At 38.7% G+C, this 21,915-nt stretch overlaps 2 protein-coding genes and 2 non-coding genes across 4 annotated transcripts in view; 2 read left to right on the plus strand and 2 right to left on the minus strand.

Annotated features, from left to right (window-relative positions):
* The window catches only part of LOC134665500 (uncharacterized), a 43,354-nt gene that overhangs the window by 20,416 nt on the left and 1,023 nt on the right, over window positions 1-21,915 (minus strand). Inside the window, exons 3-8 of the mRNA XM_063522474.1 lie at window positions 15,395-15,605; window positions 12,128-12,336; window positions 11,453-11,560; window positions 2,858-3,067; window positions 1,330-1,509; window positions 463-577 (exon numbers count right to left, since the gene is read on the minus strand). Coding sequence (XP_063378544.1) covers window positions 463-577; window positions 1,330-1,509; window positions 2,858-3,067; window positions 11,453-11,560; window positions 12,128-12,336; window positions 15,395-15,605 — 1,033 coding nt within the window. The remainder of the gene's footprint in view (window positions 1-462; window positions 578-1,329; window positions 1,510-2,857; window positions 3,068-11,452; window positions 11,561-12,127; window positions 12,337-15,394; window positions 15,606-21,915) is intronic.
* On the plus strand, window positions 8,732-8,804 carry Trnak-cuu (transfer RNA lysine (anticodon CUU)). The gene has a single exon. It is a non-coding gene; the product is annotated as a tRNA-Lys (tRNA).
* On the plus strand, window positions 9,461-9,533 carry Trnak-cuu (transfer RNA lysine (anticodon CUU)). Its single transcript has one exon. It is a non-coding gene; the product is annotated as a tRNA-Lys (tRNA).
* On the minus strand, window positions 17,493-21,384 carry LOC134665471 (uncharacterized). The gene has a single exon (XM_063522445.1). It carries the CDS (start codon window positions 21,345-21,347, stop codon window positions 17,493-17,495), a length of 3,855 nt encoding a protein of 1,284 aa, XP_063378515.1. The 5' UTR covers window positions 21,348-21,384.

Consider the following 21,915-nt stretch of genomic DNA (forward strand, 5'->3'; position numbering starts at 1 on the left):
GCCAATATTATAAATAGAATAAATTACCTCTTTGAGATCGTTAATCTGCAGGATGTGCTGGCTGCGCATGTTAATGAGCTGGTTGATGTACCACTGCTGGTCGCGGCAGCGCTGGTAGAACGTCGGCGGACGCACTTGGAACCTGGCCAATATTATAAATAAAATAAATTACCTCTTTGAGATCGTTAATCTGCAGGATGTGCTGGCTGCGCATGTTAATGAGCTGGTTGATGTACCACTGCTGGTCGCGGCAGCGCTGGTAGAACGTCGGCGGACGCACTTGGAACCTGGCCAATATTATAAATAAAATAAATTACCTCTTTGAGATCGTTAATCTGCAGGATGTGCTGACTGCGCATGTTAATGAGCTGGTTGATGTACCGCTGCTGGTCGCGGCAGCGCTGGTAGAACGTCGGCGGACGCACTTGGAACCTGGCCGATATTATAAATAAAATAAATTACCTCTTTGAGATCGTTAATCTGCAGGATGTGCTGGCTGCGCATGTTAATGAGCTGGTTGATGTACCACTGCTGGTCGCGGCAGCGCTGGTAGAACGTTGGCGGACGCACTTGGAACCTGCCCAATATTATAAATAAAATAAATAAATATTATACACAGGCAGGCAGGTAGGCACCAGTCTGCGGGACCAGTCTGGATAAGGGTGACCAACAACCGCTCAAAATGGAGAGAGATTGGAGAGGCGTATGCCCAACGGTGGGCGAACACACGCTGAAGAGGAAGAAATAAATATTATAGGACATTATTTCACAAAATGACTAAGTCCCACAGTAAGCTCAATAGAGCTTGTGTTGTGGGTACTTAGACAACGATATATATAATATACATTTTAAGAAAAATACTTAAATACATAGAAAACACCCATGACTCGGGAAAAAATATCTGTGTTCATCACACAAATAAATGCCCTTTCCGGGATTTGAACCCAGGATAATTCGAACCATCGGCTAATAAACACTTACTTACTTAGAAGGATGATAGTAAGTGTTTATTACCCGATGGTTCCCGTGGACAATCTTACACAGATTTACGGGTACCCGATGGTACCCGTAAATCTGTGTAAGATTGTCCTATAATAAAAAAAAAAGTAATAAACACTATATTGTACGAAACAAGGATAGGTAACAGCAGATATAGAGGGATGTGCAAGTGGCAAAAATAAAATAAATAAAGCTAGAAGTGTCCAATTTGGAAAGCTCGCCAAAGAAAATGAAATATCCGGAATCTTTCCAATCCTTCCATGCCTATTTTTCACAGCTTGGCAAATACGCAACCTAATATAGTGTCGTTTTCCAATTCGTGATACAAACCTCAGTATAAGGGTATCTGTGTCCGGGTTGAGGTAACCCTCGCTAGCCAGCAGGTCCAGTCGGAAGAACCGGTTGTAGCCCCAGCACTCGCCGACCTCGAAGTCGGACGCGAACTCTCGGACGATGTTCTTGGACGGGTCGCGGGACACTTGGTGAAGCATCTCCACTCGGTACTCGTATCTGCAAAAAAATAAAATGTTACATGGCTATAGATTTTTTTTAATATCATGGAGTGGTAACGTGCGTCCAAATCCAGATACACCAGACCTGGACGCACCTGCGCAGTTAATCGAGTCGTAGGAATTTATAATGTAACGTGATACCGCACGGAGGTCTCTAGGAGGCCATCTCTAAACTCCAAGACGCCGACAGCTAGGTATGTAGTTCCCAGTAGTTGTAAGATTGTCATAGAATATCACCGTTCAAGGAGGTTTCTGATAGGCCAGCACTGAGCTCCAAGAAGAAATAATAGAGATATTGTTTGCTCGCACTACGCCATACGGGCTACAAACTGCAACTACACCTAACTGTACATCGGTGGACCTTATTACAAAAGGCATAAGGTATACCTTATATTAGACTTAGTACCGTTACCTAGTTAGATTACGTAATTTATAATTTATTTGTTGACGTTTTATATTCATGATTTTATATTGTTCTGTAGCTATATTGTTTGCTATTGTGTCGTTTAAGTACTTGTATTGTGTATTGTGTGATTTGTCTCAGTGTTTTATGGGCTAAAAGCCTGAAATATTTTTTTTTTACTGCCACACCACCACGAATTGACATACGACTACAAAGGTCTGCTAGAACTCACTTGGAGGTCTCCGGTAATCCAGCGCTGAGCTCTAGGAACACAGATAGGTAGTTCCACCGTACAACGCCATTGCCATCCGGGTACACCTTCAGACGCCAGCATAGCCAGTTGACGTGAAGCGTAGAGTACCACACCACCACGAATTGACATAGACTACAAAAATCGGCTAAAACTCACTTGGAGGTCTCCGGTAATCCAGCGCTGTGCTCTAGGAACACAGATAGGTAGTTCCCTCGTACGACGCGATTGCCATCCGGGTACACCTTCAGACGCCAGCATAGCCAGTTGACGTGAAGCGTAGAGTACCACACCACCACGAATTGACATAGACTACAAAAATCGGCTAGAACTCACTTGGAGGTCTCCGGTAATCCAGCGCTGTGCTCTAGGAACACAGATAGGTAGTTCCCTCGTACGACGCGATTGCCATCCGGGTACACCTTCAGACGCCAGCATAGCCAGTTGACGTGAAGCGTAGAGTACCACACTACCACGAATAATTGACATAGACTACAAAAATCGGTTAAAACTCACTTGGAGGTCTCCGGTAATCCAGCGCTGAGCTCTAGGAATATAGATAGGTAGTTCCCTCGTACGACGCCATTGCCATCCGAGTACACCGTCAGACGCCAGCATAGCTCGTTGACGTGAAGCGTAGAGTACCACACCACCACGCATTGACATAGACTACAAAAATCGGCTAGAACTCACTTGGAGGTCTCCGGTAATCCAGCGCTGAGCTCTAGGAACACAGATAGGTAGTTCCCCCGTACGACGCCATTGCCATCCGGGTACACCTTCAGACGCCAGCATAGCCCGTTGACGTGGAGAGGGGCAGAGTAGACGGGTGCAGCCGCGTGCTGGAGTTGAGTGAAGTTGGTCAGCGGGAAGGTGCTGCTGTCGTAGCTCGGGACAATCTCGCTGTTCAACACGAACAAACTGTACTAATACTTATTGTGAATTGATAAGAAACGTTTTTAAGCCGACCACTGACTAGCAGTCCGCCGGACGATATCGGCCGGTCAGTTGTTCGGAACTGTCAAATTTTTGTTCTAACTGACGGGCCGATATCGTCCGGCGGCCTGTTAGTCAGTGGTCGGCTTTAGACAAAAGGTACGTCGGTTATCGACAAAAACGATTTCGGATTGCATCTCTATGACCGTAACGTAAATTACCAATTTTATTAATGACATAATACAATTTTTATAGTGTAAAAATATTTCATATTAAAAAATAATAATAATGTAAATATTACGTCGGCTTAAGTCGCAAACCTCGTAACTCCTTTTCAAGGAAATTAGTAATTGTAATTGCTACCTTGGACATCAATACTTAAAGTCGTAAACCTCGTAACTCCCCCGGAGGAGTTCCGAGGTTTGCGACTTAAGCCGACGAATCATAAATATAAAAAATTATGTAGGTACCTGCCTATACCTCGTTTTTTTTAGCATTAGAAAAAAGGTAAACAATATTGATGTGTCTTTTAATTGAAAAACACATTTTAAAAATAAGTTACGGCAAATATGTAACAATTATGAATTTAATACGATCATTTGTGTTCTTCTGCTTTCATAAGTAATAGTTTTTGGTTTTTAAAAAGCATTTTTCAATTAAAAGACATGTCAAGATCGCTTACCTTCTTGCAAGTTCTTTCTAATGCTAAAAAAAACGAACTATAAATGTATGACTTGTCTACTAGACACGTCATACATTTATAGTAGACATGTGTAAGTAATGCTCGTAATATCACAAATGAGATATCTCTCGAACACGTAATATGGCATTACGTATCTCTCCGCGAAATCAACCAGTACTTCAAACATCACGCATCACGCGAGCTGCACCGAGCGCGCGAGCGCCAACGACCGGCCGAAGCGCGCGAAATGGATTCAATTCCAAATACATTGACTCGCCGATATGAACGGTCAGTTCAAGTCTACGCACGGAGCGCGTAATCTGTAATGTCACTTGTGATAGTGTCATGTTTGTTCGCCATGCCATGCCATCATTGCTTTATTATCTCGCTCGCACTCGCACTCAGTGCTTGCTCGCTCTCGCTCTGCGATGCTTTCGGCTATCTTCGGAACCATTCGGATAGGTCCGCTCGGCCGATCGCCGCGGTTTATGTTGTCACTCACTAATATTTTTACGAATATGATTTTCTGCAATAGATTTAAAACTCTAATGCGTGCGCGTAGAGCTTAAAATGTTTTCTTATAATACAAGAAGGACGCGGTCAAATGGAGTAATTTATTTGCGATCGATTTAGAATTTGACGAAAACCGTTTATTAATTATTATTGTTGTGAAATGTTTTTGCTTGACTTTCGCGGTTCGCGGCAAACTAAGTACGAGTTAATACTTGTTTATCCTTTAATTTAATTGTGAATTAGTGCATATCGAGACTGACTGAAGAAATTCGAGTTGTTTATAAAGACTGATTGAAATAAATTGCAAATACGAGTATAGTTAAATTAAATTGTGAAAAGTGTAAATAATAGTTTCGTTATGGCAATATTCTGATAATGTATTAGTGCTGGTGAGTAATAATCGCTTTTTTACGGACTATTGGTGACTTTAACTTGATTGACCTATTTAAAAAAATGGCTATAAACGAACTACTTTACGGAGACAGAACCAAAGCGAGCAAAATGTACGCATTGTTATAGAATACTCGCCATATCGGGAAGCTCCATAGGCAATTATCTACCTCCGAAACTTACATACATATTAAATAATTACATTATTTTATAATTTATAAGAACTAACAAAAAATCTTTCACATAAAGGTGACAAAACGCAACGCGTAATAAATAGATCGATCGCCGATACGGATCCGAGACGCCCTAGAATCACTAGAGTGCTGTATGCGTTGTAAGAGATAGCTGTAATGTGGCCGTCTCGTGCGCGCCCGAGCGCTGTTTCACGTTCGGGTCATGTTTCGAGTAATGAGTGATATCTCAGTGTACCATTACGTGTTCGGAAAAGTGATGTGATATAGCATCACTTTTCGAAGCACTGTTTCGCGCATGTCTAGTGTCTACTCTTTGCTTGAAAATGACACAAATATCAGAATATGATATGATGCCTGAAGTGAATAGTCACAATATATTTTCGATTGGATTTCTTTCCAGCTAGCATTTTGTGACAGTGCTTCTAAATAACCATTTGGTGATTTGGCTACTTGGTTTTTGGAAGTTTTGGAACTACTAAACATTACATGCTAACATAAAAGGTTAATTGAAAGAATAAAACACCTACTTAAAATCATTGCATACCTCTCCTTGACATCAGTTAGATACATTTATCGATTTGCTTGTCATGTCCAAAATTCGCGTGACAACAGGAATTTTATTTGGGAGTAATAAATTCGGTTCATACGCACGCATATCACGTGACAAGTGTCAAGGTCGCAAGAGATAATTTAACCGTACATTGATTTATTTGTAAGTAAGCGATATTATTTAAGTTTTGATATCGTATAGGATGTTAGCATAAACTACAATTATTTCTAGGTACTTATGTCCAAACATTATTACCAGTCAGGTAATGACAACATGAAGAGGTTAACCACGTTGTTACAACCACTAAAACTGAATTTCAAAAGATATATAATATTTCTAGTAAATATCCATTATTTTAAGCTCTATCTATTAAAAAAAAGGTTTATCCCTCGAAGCATAGACAACCTTTTTTATACGTATTGCAATCAGTGAACGCATATATTTAGTATGGAAACCGCCTTTAGGAACATTACCGTTCAAATTCTCGGGCCAAATTAGCACACATACAAAACTACGCCTACATTTAAATAAGACGACGCGTTTACAGAGCCTGTAATCAAAGCTGGTAAACAAAATAATAGTCATCTTTTTTACACTAATGGTACATAGCTAAGTGTAGATGAAATGCATATAATGTCACTAACTACCAATCAGCGACATTAATCCGCTAATAACCTTCTTGCTGTACGTACTGGCCGCTGAGAGTTTGCGGTTCATATTTGATTAGAATATGACTTGGACAGGGATAGGTTTATGCCATACATTGAAGAACCAGTCAAATAATACACGTATAATAATTTAATGCAGATTAAAAGATAACTAGTTAAAATGTTGTTGTGAAATGACAGACTAACTCAACATAAGTAAATATATCATTGTTGTATATTTATACATTTGTATTCCGCTATAGTAAGTATTTTGTATATTTTATTATCAATTTGTATGGCAGTGCGAAATCACATTCAGGTATAGTCTGTCCGTTTTTCTAAGATCAAGTACGCCATTGTAAATGTATGGTAAACTTGATCTTAGAATTCGGACTGGCCTGCAAAATTTACATGGGTACACGAATCGGGTCAAAAATATTTGAATAGGCGGAGTCACAATAAATTACTTTCAACTACTAAATACTTTCAGTTCCAATGGAAATATTTTATATGTATATAGCCGGTCAAGCAAGTTTGTCAGTAGAAAAAGGTGCAAAATTAAAATTTTGTATGGGACCACACCCGTTCGCGCGCTTACATTTTCTAAATTTGCCGCTCTTTTCTACTGACGGAAATGGCTTGAGAGAGAACCTACATATATGTGACGGTAGAGGGTGGATTCGAATGATCAACATTTTCAGATAATGTGTGTATTTGTTAAATTAATTCAGTGGAAGTGTATCTACATATAGAAGACCGGGTATGATTATCTCACGAGTTATATCTCATGAATAGAACATATTCTAGATATCTTTCCAGGCATCCACTTAATTTCATGTCTCTCTAATTGGACAGCTTTTTTCCATAGTTCTCTGCGAATAGCATCTTGTGGGAATCTGAATGGAAAGTAATGTAAAATGATAATATCAAATTTGATTATTAATTTGAAATAATTAGGTAGTTTTTTTATAGCTCCATTTCATGAAATAAAAAAGGAAAATACAAATCTGTAAGAAAGAATTCATTACTACATTTATAATTATATAGAAAATACCTAAACCAAGCACAAGTTAATAAAATAGTCTACTTCATTTGGCATAACACCATCCCTATTATCCTCGCAATTTAAAAAGTCGTATGTTGTTATGAAAGTCGTATGCAGTTATTACGTTTTAGCTTAGCACGGTAGTATTGAAAACAAATCGTCATGTTTAATTCCAAATTTTACTGAAGTTATCTGTTTACTACAAGTGAAAAGTGATTCCACTATCCTTGGTATGAATTAAAATAACTTCTGCACCACTTCACGACACATGAAGACATTTTTAATTACAATAAAACGTTGTTTTTATAAATCAATTTAGCCATCCGTCACTGACTGTCATCTCGGACGAACTGAAGTTGCGAATCGAATAGTTTGTATAGTTAAAATTTTTCGAACTGATCTTGTTCACTTACCTGTACTAACAATGGCATTGTTCTATTACAATCCTATTATCTGCTTTTGTTCTCGTAGGCGCCAACCAATTTACTTACAAAATAAGTTCGAAGTACATTGCATGTATATTGAATTTAAAACCTTATTTCTTGTTGAATGGGGTTAAAATGGTCTAAAAAGATAATATCATATTCAATCTTTTGGAAAGTCACATGCACCTTAGCCACGACAGGGACGTATTCTGGTATTAAATAAAATATGTAGAAAGATAAAAATGTATAATTATTAAATAATAATTTATTATACACATTAGTTAACAAAAATAATCACATTTAATCAAAATCAACAAGTTCTTATACAAATATATATCAATATTCAATCTGCGAAATGTTTTACATGCTACTAGAGGCAAAAAAAGTTACATAAGTGTATATATAAAAAAATAATCGCATGTGTCCAAAATCAACAGATTCTTATACAAAAATATGCCTATAATCTTAACACACACAATTTGATAACAGGCCAGGTAATTATTTTTTATTGGTGTCTCGCTCGCTCTTTTATTAGGTATACTTTTAGGTATAGGTCAGAAAAAATTACCACTAAATAACATTCCGACATAAACAGATAAACCACGTGCTTATCAATTGCAACAATGCGAGTACGACCCTGGCGGCACATCTGTTATCTCTAAATGCAAAACGTATGAAGTGTTATTCTTACCTTCAAAGCAATTTTATCCTTATGATAAGACTATAGAGCCGATAATATAATGAAATTTTATGGTATCTCATAGCTGTTTTTCTACTGAGTGCATTCTTTTTGAGTGTCGATGGTGGTTAAATGCAAAAAAGTTAGGTTAGCCATTATTTAGTTAGTGTATTTTGTAGTCTATTGTTTAAAGAAATAGAGTCGTTAATCTATACTAACATTTCAAGGCGGTTATAATCTGCTTTTACTACGAGGTGATTATCCTAATTTGTGGTTTACCATCCACCAGATAATAGGATTGTAATAGAACAATGCCATTGTTAGTACAGGTAAGTGAACAAGATCAGTTCAAAAAATTTTAACTATAAGCACCGCCTACAATCGAATAGTTTACGTTGGGTCATAACTGAGCGGACAGAATACTTCCATGTATATCAGTTCGCTGATTGCAATAATCCTGGATGACGTAATGTAAGCAATGGCTAATTTCGTCACCTCACCCAACAGCCCGGCTAGCTCAGTCGGTAGAGCATGAGACTCTTAATCTCAGGGTCGTGGGTTCGAGCCCCACGTTGGGCGCTTCTTTTTTATACCCTACTGTAATATGGAGGGGTTACAATTTCAAACATTTTCAGGTATGTACTGTTAAAATTTTATAGAACCGACGCTTTACAAAATTACCAAACACAAATCATTAATTTGAATATGATTTTTCGTCTAAAAATAAGGTACCTTTTACATTTTTATTGACGCTTTGGAACAAAATCACAATAAGTATACATGTTTTTTCACTTAAAAATAAGTTCTTGGCAAAAATTTCATTTTTGGTGCAAGCTTTTATCGCTGACTGTACTTTTCTTACGACAGACAACTAATACTCATCGAGACAATTCTAAAAACCCCTAACACAATTAGGTTGCGTTGTTTTATCTCAGAGTTCCTATGGCCACCTCCTGTCTCCATCATCAGATCAGCTCGATGGTACCATAATATTGCATTGTCATCCGATTTATACATGCATGCAAAAATTCAGCTCAATCGGAAACCGGGAAGTGGATCAAATTTAACTTGCAAGATTTGATTACACACAGACAGACAGACAAACAACGGTCAGGTGAAACTAAATAAAAGCTTGTAATAATAAAACTTTATTTATATTTTTCATTCATAAAGTTAGGAAACAAGATATTCCAGAAAAACGTCCCTAAATGCAAATTTCGTCACCACACCCAACAGCCCGGCTAGCTCAGTCGGTAGAGCATGAGACTCTTAATCTCAGGGTCGTGGGTTCGAGCCCCACGTTGGGCGCATCTTTTTTACTTTTTCCCTTCGTTACCAAATAAAGATAAATGGGGATAATGAAATAAATGGCCCTAGACTAAATACAGCAAAATATTTGTTTAGTAAATTTTTGTTGAGATAATGACCCCAGAAAAATGGATTTTTGTTAAATGTACGAATCACACGCTAGATGGCACTGCTCTATGTAGTAAAAATCCTGAATCGCGCTATCAAGACTTTTCTTGTGATAATGACCCCATATGCATGCAATATTGGTTTAGTTTACGACTCCCACACTAGATGGCATTGATCTGTGTAGTGAAACTCTTGAATCGCGCTATCAAGACGTTTCTTGTGATAATGACCCCTAATGCATGCAATATTCGTTTAGACTTTAGTTTATGAATCCTACGCTAGATGGCGCTGCCCTGTGTAGGGAAACTACTGAATCGCGCATCAAGATTTTTCTTTATCGAATCCATTACGAATGGCACTCTAGATGCATTTGTGATTAAGGACTGTTCATTTTATTAAGCGGACAAACAAAAAAGTATATATTACATTTTTCTAATTCTGGAATCGCTTTATTTAGATAAATATAATAAAAACGGAAACCAACGCAAAACATTTTAATGTAAATATAGTATAATATAATAACATCGGTAAGATTTTCGTACTTTTACACGGTTGCGCCGTTCAAGTGCCTGCACAACAATTTTTGACACTTTTTGACAAGTTGTAAACAACATTCGTTTGAGTTCTTTCAATGTTTTAGCTTCTCATCTACCCTTTTTTAAGTGCATCTTCACATTGGTCTAGTGCCACTCGATGGAGTGGAGCTCCGGGCAATTAGATGAGTTGACTTGTTTTTGAACGAAATCAATGTTTTTCAAATTCAGTAGCTTCACTTTCTGACCAGCATAGTGGGCACTTGCCAAATCAGGCCGAAATGAAGAGGTGACATTATGCGTCTGATAGACGGAAAGTACTCGTTATTAGATGCATTATTTTCAGTAAATGTCGCAACCAAAGTTCATGTCGCAAAATAGAACAAACTTTTTAAGGCCACAGGAACCAATTGCCTTCCAGACAAGGACTTTCTTCATGAATTGGGCAATTTTGATGTTACTCTCCTCGTCGAATATATGATCTTCTACAACGGCATGGTAGCATCAGGGCCATTGGTAACGTACTACAGCAACATTTTACGCAGTTTCCGTTGTCCATTAAAATGCTACGAAATTTATCTTAATGTAAAATGTAGTACAGTTTGACGCTTCTTTTTTTCGATTGCTTTCGCTGCTCTGTAATTCTTTTGTCCATTTTTTTCTTTTTATGGGTCCATTTATTGTACATACTTCTTATATTTTAATCTGTGCCTACTGTAACGCCTGCTGTCTTAGGAATTTCACGAACCGATAAGTAATTTATTGATTTTAACAGCCGCATGACAATACTTTTGTTTCTGGATTGGCCGGGCCGCTTCTGTGCCGGGATTTTGTAAAATCTTCAAGCATATGATGCTCTCCAAATGTTTTGATTATTTTATTCACGTTTAACTTGGAAAATTTGTACATATTTACGATTTTTCGCAGTGAATACTAGCCTGTGCATCCTAATTGCAGAACTAACTTGCTATGTTCCAAATTTGTTCGGTCCTTCGGGAAAAATATTTGACTATTATGGGAACAAATATGTAGCAATTGATAAATAAGGGATTGTTAATTATATTGTTATGAGCTGTACGTCAATTGATTTTAAATTCGCCGATTAAAAGAGGTGTAAGAGTGTCCGCTTAGTAAACTGAACAGTCCTTACATATGCATGTTCAAGGGCATTAGGGTTATTCCGAATGGTTGTTAGGCGTGTTCGTGATTGCATTTTGAACTTTGAGCACAGCAAAAGCACACAAAATCACCACGCAAGTCATTGCGATCATAACTTACCTATGGAAATCCGCGGGCACTGGAGCGGTGACAAAGCTCGCCATAGGTTTCTTTCGCACTTGGTGAATCATCTTTGACAGGTCGCTACTCTTGGCTATTAACTCAGACCTGTAGAAATATAATATATGTAAGCTATTATACATTGGAATCTAATGATTGTGAAAATGATTAGCCTTATTTTAATGCTAATTAAATGTCAGTCCTAATTAGGTGACAAGAATGTTTATGTTAATTATATGAATGTGGTTCATATTTTACCACTTCATTAAGATAAATAATTAATGAGATATTGACACATATGGAACATAACATGTTGTTTACGAGGCAATCGAACTGATGGAAATACAATGTGGTATTCAGAACATTTTGCTAAAACACAACATTTGCATTGTCTTCGAGACCATGAAGACAGAGCTGCTTCCAAACGGGGATAATTTTCAAGCCAATTAAGTCCTAAACGCGATTATGTCTTCATCTTTACAAAATCTAGTTGGAATATATTTTTTTTATTTTACATCTGCAAAACCCCCCTTGTTGTCCCGCTACAGTGTGTACATTATTTAATCGTGTAATGTTTTCATCTACCCTCAACTGATTTAAGGAGCCATTTGAGGGTAAATTTTGTTTACTTTTAATTAAATACCTAACATGTAAGTGATCAGTAGGTGACTATACCTAGTGCTAGCATGTAGCTGATGCTCAATCTCCTGTAGCAAATGCTCAAGCTGCTCAGTCTCCTGTGTGAGGCTGTTCTTCTGGCCCATCAGCGTGAGGAGCTTGGCCTTGAGCGCGGAGTCCAGGCGGGAGATCATCAGTTCCACAGCGTTACGGATCTCCCGCACGCGCTCGTCTTTTGCGGCCCGGACTGATTCTACATTGCGTTCCTAACAGGACAGAAAAGAGATCTTAAGAGCGTTTTCACATTGTCCGATCCGATATCGGATGTAGGATCCCACATCTGCGTAGTCAGGCCGCGGGGGCGCCGTCTTTAGCGGTCACGCACACTACAAGAAGCATTATGCCTACACATACGCACACAAACAAATATTATCGGTCCGACAGCTGACGGGAGGCACCGACAAGGCTGAATTTATCAGAAGCGCCTTTCCGATATCGGGTGTCGGAGGACGCCTATGACAAAAACAGCAGCTTTTTTGCGTTATTTATCGTTTTTCAGTAATAATGATTTATTAAATGCATAAATAAATACAGAGAAACAAATATATCTTACATTTTACTTCTTTCCATCATCAGATATTGGATCGGACAATGATCTTAAGAAAGTAGTTATGTTTATTTTAGCCATATAATATTTCCTTATTTGCTATTTTTAATTCATTTCTCCATTGTTGCATGTCCCAGAATTGTTTCTTACAACTTGTCTTAAAGTTCTCAAAACATTCCTTGATATGTATTTAAAATGTTGATTTTGAATGTTATTACAAAACCTATATTGACTCTTAACATTTCCAACCAACTATGTATTGGATCAGAAAAGAAAATCAATATTAATTTCTAAATGTATGCCAGTCGCTTTTGAACTAGCAAATTTAGAACCACGGAAGTTGATGCAGTTAAAAGTAATATTGAGATTCATTGATTATGTTACAGATGTAGTGCATAATTATTTTCCATCGTATTTTCACAGGAAGGTACAAACGTGTCTTGCTATTTCAGTCAGTCTTGGTAAAAAAGTATTGAGGTTGACTGAAGAAGCATGTCAAATACGAACGTTTCGGAGAAAATACGATGGAAAACAATTATGCACTACATGCATATTTGTATGTCATTGGGAAATAGAAATTGTAATACATTTTGTACAAATGTAAACTTTCCCACTGCCAAAGTGACATCCTTGCCAAATATAAGTGTACGTTTGTGCATGCACAACACAATGCATTCACTAAGGGGGTCACAGGGTCAGAGAGAGCAACTTCTGCTAAACACAAAGGATTTGCAAAAAAATATATTTGTGACACTTTTGTAGACTTTCAATTATTTATACTTGCAAAAGAATAAGGCTTGTTCACGAAATAAAGTAGCCATAGGAAAATGTAAATAAATCTTTTATTTCTTACGCTACGGAAAACAAAAACAAATAATTATATGTGTAAACATTTAGAACATAAAATACAATGCATTTATTGTAGAAACCCTACGAGTTGACGAGTTGTTTTACTCTCTTTCAAACGCCTGCCATTAGTGTTCTTATTGAGGTGTAAGTTAACTGACGAGCGGCCGTGTTCCATATTTTTTTGAAGTCAGCTTCACTGTCGGCTACTGCACCTTTCTTGAGAAGGTATCGCTTCATGTTTGCCCAATACCTTTCAATCGGGCGAAGTTCTGGGCAATTCGGCGGGATCGTGTTTTTGCAATATAAATAAAATTCTCATTTCCAAGCAAATTTAAAGGGGCTTGAGCGTAATGAGCTGAAGCTAAATCAGGCCAAAATGTTGAAGGACGTGCATGTTTCCTATATAAAGGCAAAATTCGCTTCTTAACGCACTCCTGTCGGTAGACATCTCCGTTGATTGTGCCAGTAGTGAAAAAGCTTGAACTCTTAAGGCCGCATGAGCAAATAGCTTGCCATACTAAGATTTTAGGGGCGAATTTTTGAAAAGCCACGGACTTCTTCTCTTCCAAAACATCCTCGCCAGCAACACATGTATAAAACTGAGGCCCCGGTAAGGTTCTCATATCTTTTTTACATAGGTTTCGTCATCCATGAAAATGCAACGGTCGCAATTTTGAGTTAAAAATTTGTTCAAAGTTTTAGCTCGAGATTTCGCTTTTTCGAGCTGGGCAGGGGTCCTTTTTGGGATTTTTTGTTTCTTTCTGGTATGTCTATTATTCATTTTTTTTAGCATTTTACACGTTTCCAACCGAAGTCCTCAGCTTTTTGGCTACATCTCGGTTCGAGGCCGATGGATTTTGGCAGAACAAGTCAACTATTGCCGCGTCTAATTTTGGCTTCACGCAGCCTTTTTTGCAGCCGCGACCTGGCAGATCACCTGGCATATTAGACTGCCTAAACTTATATATAACTTTTCGCAGACCGTCTTTGGACATTTTACATCGTTTTGCTAGTTGCCGCATCGCAATACCCTTTTCTGTACAATAGGCGACAAGAATTAGTTTACGAATATTTACATTTATTTTCGGCATTTTGATTTTATTTGATTAATGAAAACTAATATATATTTTTCTTAAACTTGATTATATTTATTTTGGAATGTCAGGTAGTAGCATTGCAAAAAGCTTCTATATACCTAAGAAGACTCAACTTTAGGTGGCTACTTTTTTTCGTGAACAAGCCTTATGTTGAGAAAATATAATTATAATTAGCAACAATTTCTCAGAAAAAAAAAAACTTTTTTGTCAAATAGACTACGAGACACAAATGTATACAATTTAGCTAAACCTTGCAAATCAATGTTCCTGAGTTGTTGAGTTGACTAGCCAAAACAGTAATCTAAAGGTAATGAATGATGATGATTCAAAAACACATAAAACTGCAATTTTAAACAATGCTACTTCACAGAAGTGTGTTCATCCTAGTGGCTCTTACCTATTACGGAACTACAACATTTTGTTCTAGTATAAAATTTATGTATTTAGGAATTTACAGGTGTATGTAATAACAAAAAGGAATTAAGAATTTCAACAAAACCATTAAATTAAAATATTGCTAAATGAGTTCAAGCATTTCAAACAAAAATTGTTTACAAGTATTTCTTTATGCAGTCTTTAAAAAAACGAGCATTCAAGTAAATTTTGCATAAGGTGCAGGGGCCAATTTTGACTGCGGGGTAATTTCAACTAATTGAATTACTTCCATGTTTTACTCCAATTCCATTCCATGTTCTATTTTTAATCAATGTTTAACTGCCATATGATTTATAAAATACTTTTCCTTAACAAATGTTACTGTAAATCACTTACCACATCCTGCACCAAGCTAATCAGCTCCATGAGCCTCCGTCTAAGCTGAGACACCTCATCTCGGATCTGAGTCACATGTTGCTCGTAAACCTCCTCCAGGGGCTTGAATGTGTGGCCCGAGTGGGTGCCACCCCACAGTGCGCACTGGTGGCAGATGCACCGGCGGCAAGTCCAACAGTATACTGTGAGTTTCTCTTGATGTGTTGGGCATCTAAAAATGATAATATGTTTTAAAACTGTTCTAATCAAGTTATTAAGTTGTTCTTTATAATAAGGTTGATATTTGTATGTAGGGATTTTTCTTAATGAGAGACGTGTGGACTGTTTGAAGATTTATTTGTGACTGATTTTGACACATACATGCATACATTAACACGATCACTCACACATGCTTAAAACGCATACAACATACCGCCCACCAAAAGGGCATCGACCTTTTATTAAACTACATAGGTATAGATACTCATCTACAAAATTGTACATAGTATTTTACTATAACAAATTGTATGATAAACTACATTATATGCATGCAATTGCATTGACAAACTATAGCACTATGTATAGTAAGGAAAAGCAAGTATGAGAGAGTATTATATAACACATGTCTGCAATTAAGGTAAAATTCAATTGTTCAATTACTAAAAGTTATACAATTATCTTAGTATTTAGTTACAGAAACAAAGTAGAAGATTTGAACCATAGTTACATGCAAAATTAATTTAAATTGGAACATTAAGTAAATTAAGATTCTTTATCAACGGGCATAAGACACAATTTGGTAATAGTTCTTTTTATGATTGAATCACCACTTTTAACACTGTATACACGGGTTAAGTTGTCAGCGCCCGGGTGTTTATCCACTATGCGTCCAAGTTGCCATTTCCCAGGTGGTAAGTGGTCATTTTTTATCACGACTATTTGACCAATCTCTAGCTCTTCTCGTCCCTTAAGCCATTTGGGACGCTGTTGCAGCCGGCATAAATATTCTTGCAGCCACTGCCGCCAAAAGTCGTTGACTAATTTCTGAGTGTGTCGCCAACGGCTCAAACTGCTTATTTTGGCGTCCTTGAGAGATGGAGAAGGGACGGTAATCGGTGCTTCGGTAAGTAAGAAGTGGCCTGGCGTGAGCACGTCCATGCTGTCGATGTTCTTCTCGTCAATCGGACACAGAGGTCTACTATTTAAAGAAGATTCAATCTGGCAGAGTATCGTGCTCATTTCTTCATAGGTCAGGTGTGTGTTGAGGATTCGTTTTAGGTGGTACTTCATTGAGCGGACGCCAGCCTCCCATAATCCGCCGAACGTAGGACTATAGGCTGGCACAAAATGCCATTGCGTACCATCGAGGGCTAGTTTTTCTGCAAGTTCCCCGTCAAACTCATTTTTGCCTCTTGCCAACTGTCAGCGAGCTCCTTGCTAGCACCCACGAAGTTACGGCCTTGATCACTCCAGATATGAGCACAGCGGCCCCGGCGTGCAACGAATCTTCGAAAAGAACCGATGAATGCTTCAGATGTTAGGTCGCTCACCAATTCGAGGTGTATAGCCTTGGTGGCCATGCATATGAAAATTGCTATATATGCCTTACATGTTTTAGCACCTCGACCTTTAGACATCAAAATTTGATAAGGTCCGGCAAAATCAACACCGCTATTCAAAAAGGGCTTGGCAGGTGTTACTCTTTGTTTCGGCAAATCTCCCATCAGCTGATCTCTAGTCGCAGCGTTATGTCTTGCACATTTGAGGCATTTTCTGAGGTAAGTTGTTAGCAATCCTTTTACTCTTAAGATCCAGTACTTCGACCTTATATAATTCAGGGTCAGCTGATATCGCCCATGTAAGGTTCTTCGGTGGGCGTCGTGCATGATGAGGTATGTAAAGTGACACTTGCATAAAATGATAGGGTGCTTTCGTTCTTCGTCTAACTCAGAATGGCATAATCTACCGCCCACCCTGAGGATATCGTTTTCGTCAAGGTAAGGGTTTAAAGTTCTTAATTTGCTCTTAGTGCTTACTCTTTTTCTTGTTTTTAAGCTTTCTATGTCTTCATTGAAATATTCGGCTTGCACAGCCTTTATACATACTAGTAGTGCCTTTTCTAATTTAATTCTTGTGTTGTTATTGTCTTTTCCGTGTTTGTAGTTTTCTCTTTCAGGTACGTCAAGAGTCTTCTGGCATAAACAATGGACTTCAGTAAATCAGGTAAAGTATCATAGTCTTCAAATTTTTCAGGTAATGTTTTGTAGACTTCTGTATTTTCTTCTCTATTTAGGTTAACTTGTATTGTTACCTTTTTCATTTCCAGGTCTGTCTCTTCAATTATTGGGTGTTCTAATCGTATGTTCTTATGTTTCAGCCACTGCGGACCATGCCACCAGAGACCACAGTTCTTCAGTTCACTCAACGCCATGCCTCGTGATGAAATGTCAGCAGGGTTCTCCGTAGTTCGAACATGGTACCATTGATTGGGAATTATGTCTTGTATGGCAACCACTCTATTTCTTACGAATGTTTGCCATCTTGCAGGATCTCCATGCAGCCAGGATAACACAATTGTGGAGTCTGTCCACGCGTACATCTTACTGGTAGGTATGCGGGTTGCTTCACTTATTTGTTTCAGCAGTTTCGATAGTAAAACAGCTCCGCACAGTTCAAGTCTTGGGACGCTCATTGGCTTCACAGGTCCTATTCTTGTTTTGGCTGCTATCAGTGTCGTCTTGTATTCTCCATCTTGTGTTTTAGCGCGAAGATAAGCCACGGCGCCATAGGCATAATTAGATGCATCGCAGAAGCCGTGTATAGTGACATCTTCCATCGAGTCTTGTGTCGTATTCATCCACCTATCTAGCTTTATATTTTTAATTTCATCTAGTCCATTTCGTAGACTGAGCCATTCTTCCTTTATCTCTTCGTTTACTTCATGGTCCCAGCCAACATGTGAGAGCCAAAGTTTCTGGATAATTCTTTTTGCAGGTAGTAACGCCGGAGATATCCAGCCCAATGGATCAAAAAGTCGCTGAATGTCAGCCAATATATTTCGTTTCGTGATGACTTCAGGTGGATCTGGTAAGTTTAAAGTGTACTGGAAGATATCTTCGCCCATATTCCAGCACAGTCCTAGGGCCTTGATTGTACCTCCTAACTCGAAATCAATCTTGACATGCGTACTTCTCTCTGAAGGTTCAAATTCTTTAAGGAAGTCAGTGCTATTGGAAGCCCATTTTTGGAGAGCAAATCCTCCTTTCTTCAGTATTTCAGTGATCTGCTTGGCAACGTCTACAGCCTCTTGCACGGTGTCTGACCCGGTCATCAGGTCATCCATGAAAAAATCTTCTTTTATTGTTTTCGATGCAAGCGGGTACTCCTTGCCTTCATCTTCTGCCAATTGTTGGAGCGTCTTGACAGCAAGATAAGGCGCAGAAGCAGTGCCAAAAGTTACGCGAAGCAGTCGATAATCTTTGATTGGATCGCTTGTATTTTTGCGCCATAGTATCCTCTGGAAATCAGTATCCTTCGGACTCATTAGAATCTGTAAGTACATCTTCTTTATATCTGATATCATGGCTACGCGTCGCATACGCCATCTCATGACTAGATTTCGCATGTCTTCCTGTAGATGAGGACCGACTAGGAGCTCGTCGTTCAGGGATACGCCATTAGAGCCTTTAGAAGACGCATTATAGACTATTCTAGTCTTTGTAGTTTCCTTTTCTTCTTTAATCACAGCGTGATATGGTAGGTATACTGCCTCCTTGTTAACTTCTCCTTCCGGAACTTCTTCAATGTAGTTTAGATTCATGTATTCTTCTATAGCTTTAACATACTCATTCTTAAGATCAGGATCCTTTTCAAATCTTCTTTCTTGTTGTTTCAGTCTCAGCATGGCGATGTCTCTTGTGTGTCCCTTTGGAGATAGTGGTTCTTCTTTTTTGAATGGTAACGTTACTATGTATCTTCCTTCTTTGTTTCTTGTATGTGTCTCCTTGTAAATCATTTCACACCTTTCTTCTTCTTTCGTGAGACTCTTCTTAGTATCTGTAGTGTCTATCTCCCACAATGCCTTTAACATGTCGTCTACGTCGACCTGATGATGCATCACAACTATAGTTTCTTGTAAAGTGTCTGCTGTGCCTTCTACATCTCCGAATATTATCCAACCTAGGCTTGTTTCTTGGGCGCATGGAGTGCCAGGTGGACCTTTCTTAACCTTTCCTTCTAGTATTTGTGCATACACTTTTACGCCAAGTAGCATGTCTACTCGCCCTGGCTGGTGGAACTTAGGATCAGCCAGAGTGAGTCCTTGTATGTGTGACCAGGCTTGTGGGTCATACTTAATCTTCCTTGATGGTAGTTGTGATGTGAGCTTTGAGGGCATTATATAAGCCTTGACATCTAGCTGGAAACTGTCATCTTGATTTGACAGTACTTGAACATGTGCTACGCTGTTGATCTTGATCTGGAGGTCGCCGACACCGGTAACCGTTCCTCTCACTGGTGACCTCTTGACTCGCAGAGCTTGTGCTGCGCGTTCACTTAAAAAGCTTGATTCTGACCCTGGGTCAATTAAACAACGAAGGGGAGTCACGTGACCTTCGTCGTCCTTTATAGATATCATTGCAGTAGCTAGCAGACCTTTGGATTTCTTGCAGGCAAAGTTACACGAAATTTCCACCTCTTCTCCTTCTTCATCATCCTGCGGGTCTTCTTCGTGGTGTGTCAGCTGACTGTGGTGAGCTTTAGTTTTCACTGGCTCCTTATTCTGCTCTTGGTGTATCATGGTGTGATGCCTCTTCTTGCATATACGACATGAAAAGGAAAGACGACATCGTGATGCAGAATGTCCAGGCAGGAGACAGTTGAAACATAATTTAGTTTTCTTCACATAGTCAATTCTCTCCACAGGTGACATTTTCGTGAACTCTTGACAGTGACATAAAGTGTGTTCATCCCTACATAAAATACAGCTCTTCGATGGTGTTGATACGTGGTAAGACTTTTCCTTAAGTGTCTTTGCTTCTTTAGGTACGGTAGCAGTGACAGGGTTAACCAGTTCTAACGTGCGAAACTTCGACTCGAGATACTTCTTTAATTCAGACCACTTGGGCAACTGGTCAGCATTTAAACTGTAGGCATGTTCCTCCCAATCCTTATGAGTTTCGTTGTCGAGTCGATTCACCACCAGGTATATTATGAACGGATCCCACTGGTTTATATTCACGTGAAGATTTTGTAAATCATTCAAACATTGTGTCGTAGTGTCGAGTAGATGTTTTATTTGACTAGATGTTTGCGTAGTAATCTTCTTTTGATTAAACAATCTCTTCAAAAGGGAGTTCACAATTAACCTCTTATTACCATACCTTTGCTTTAAAGTATCCCACGCTAAATCATAATTTTGTTCTGTAATTGTAACATGCTTCAATAAGGCAGCGGCTTCACCGGCGATACTTGACTTTAAATAGTGCAGTTTCTGAACCTTACTAAGACTCGTGTTGTTATGTACTAACGACGTAAATAAATCGTGAAACGTCGGCCACTCTTCATAGTTATTAGAAAACACAGGTAAAACAATAGCAGGTAACTTGACATGTTGTTGTACAGCTTCAAACATCGTGATATCCAGCGAACTTGTTCCTTGAACATGTGTGGGAGCGGCAACAGCGAGCGCGTCCTTGATATCACCTTGTAAACATAGGTATAACTCCTCCACGATATAATAATCTTCCTTAAGAAAGTACTGCATCTCGCCGCGCTCCTGCATTGTAGTATTCTGTACCAGCTGTTTATGCGCCGATGTAAATGTTTTCCAATAAGCGTCGATACACTGTGCTCGAGATTCTAAGTAGCCCTTAGTTAAACGTTGTTTGGGACATTTCTTCAAATTAGTTTCAGTTTTCTTCAATAATACCGCTGTATCCTCCAAAACACGAATTAACTGTTCGTTAGTACTCATATTGCAGTATTTACTTGTCCATTCACGTAAACAACACGATAACACAAGTTAATAATCTTCACTTATTTATTTTCATATGCATGGCCACCAAGGCTATACACCTCGAATTGGTGAGCGACCTAACATCTGAAGCATTCATCGGTTCTTTTCGAAGATTCGTTGCACGACGGGGCCGCTGTGCTCATATCTAGAGTGATCAAGGCCGTAACTTCGTGGGTGCTAGCAAGGAGCTCGCTGACAGTTGGCAAGAGGCAAAACTTGAGTTTGACGGGGAAATTGCAGGAAAACTAGCCCTCGATGGTACGCAATGGCATTTTGTGCCAGCCTATAGTCCTACGTTCGGCGGATTATGGGAGGCTGGCGTCCGCTCAATGAAGTACCACCTGAAACGAATCCTCAACACGCACCTGACCTATGAGGAAATGAGCACGATACTTTACCTGATTTGTGACTACAACATAAGTTGTTAGTTCACTCTTCTATCACACAATTTTTATTCTGCTAGTTATTTAGAGATTAAAATTAATAACAAATATATGGACCATATGTTGTCTTTAATAAAGAAATT

The sequence above is a fragment of the Cydia fagiglandana genome, chromosome 6, assembly GCF_963556715.1.
Source record: "Cydia fagiglandana chromosome 6, ilCydFagi1.1, whole genome shotgun sequence".
Taxonomy (NCBI): Eukaryota; Metazoa; Arthropoda; class Insecta; order Lepidoptera; family Tortricidae; genus Cydia; species Cydia fagiglandana.

Bases quoted from the DNA above. Each gene is read 5' to 3' on its own strand.
- LOC134665471 (XM_063522445.1), bottom strand. From the start codon at position 21,347: ATGAGTACTAACGAACAGTTAATTCGTGTTTTGGAGGATACAGCGGTA.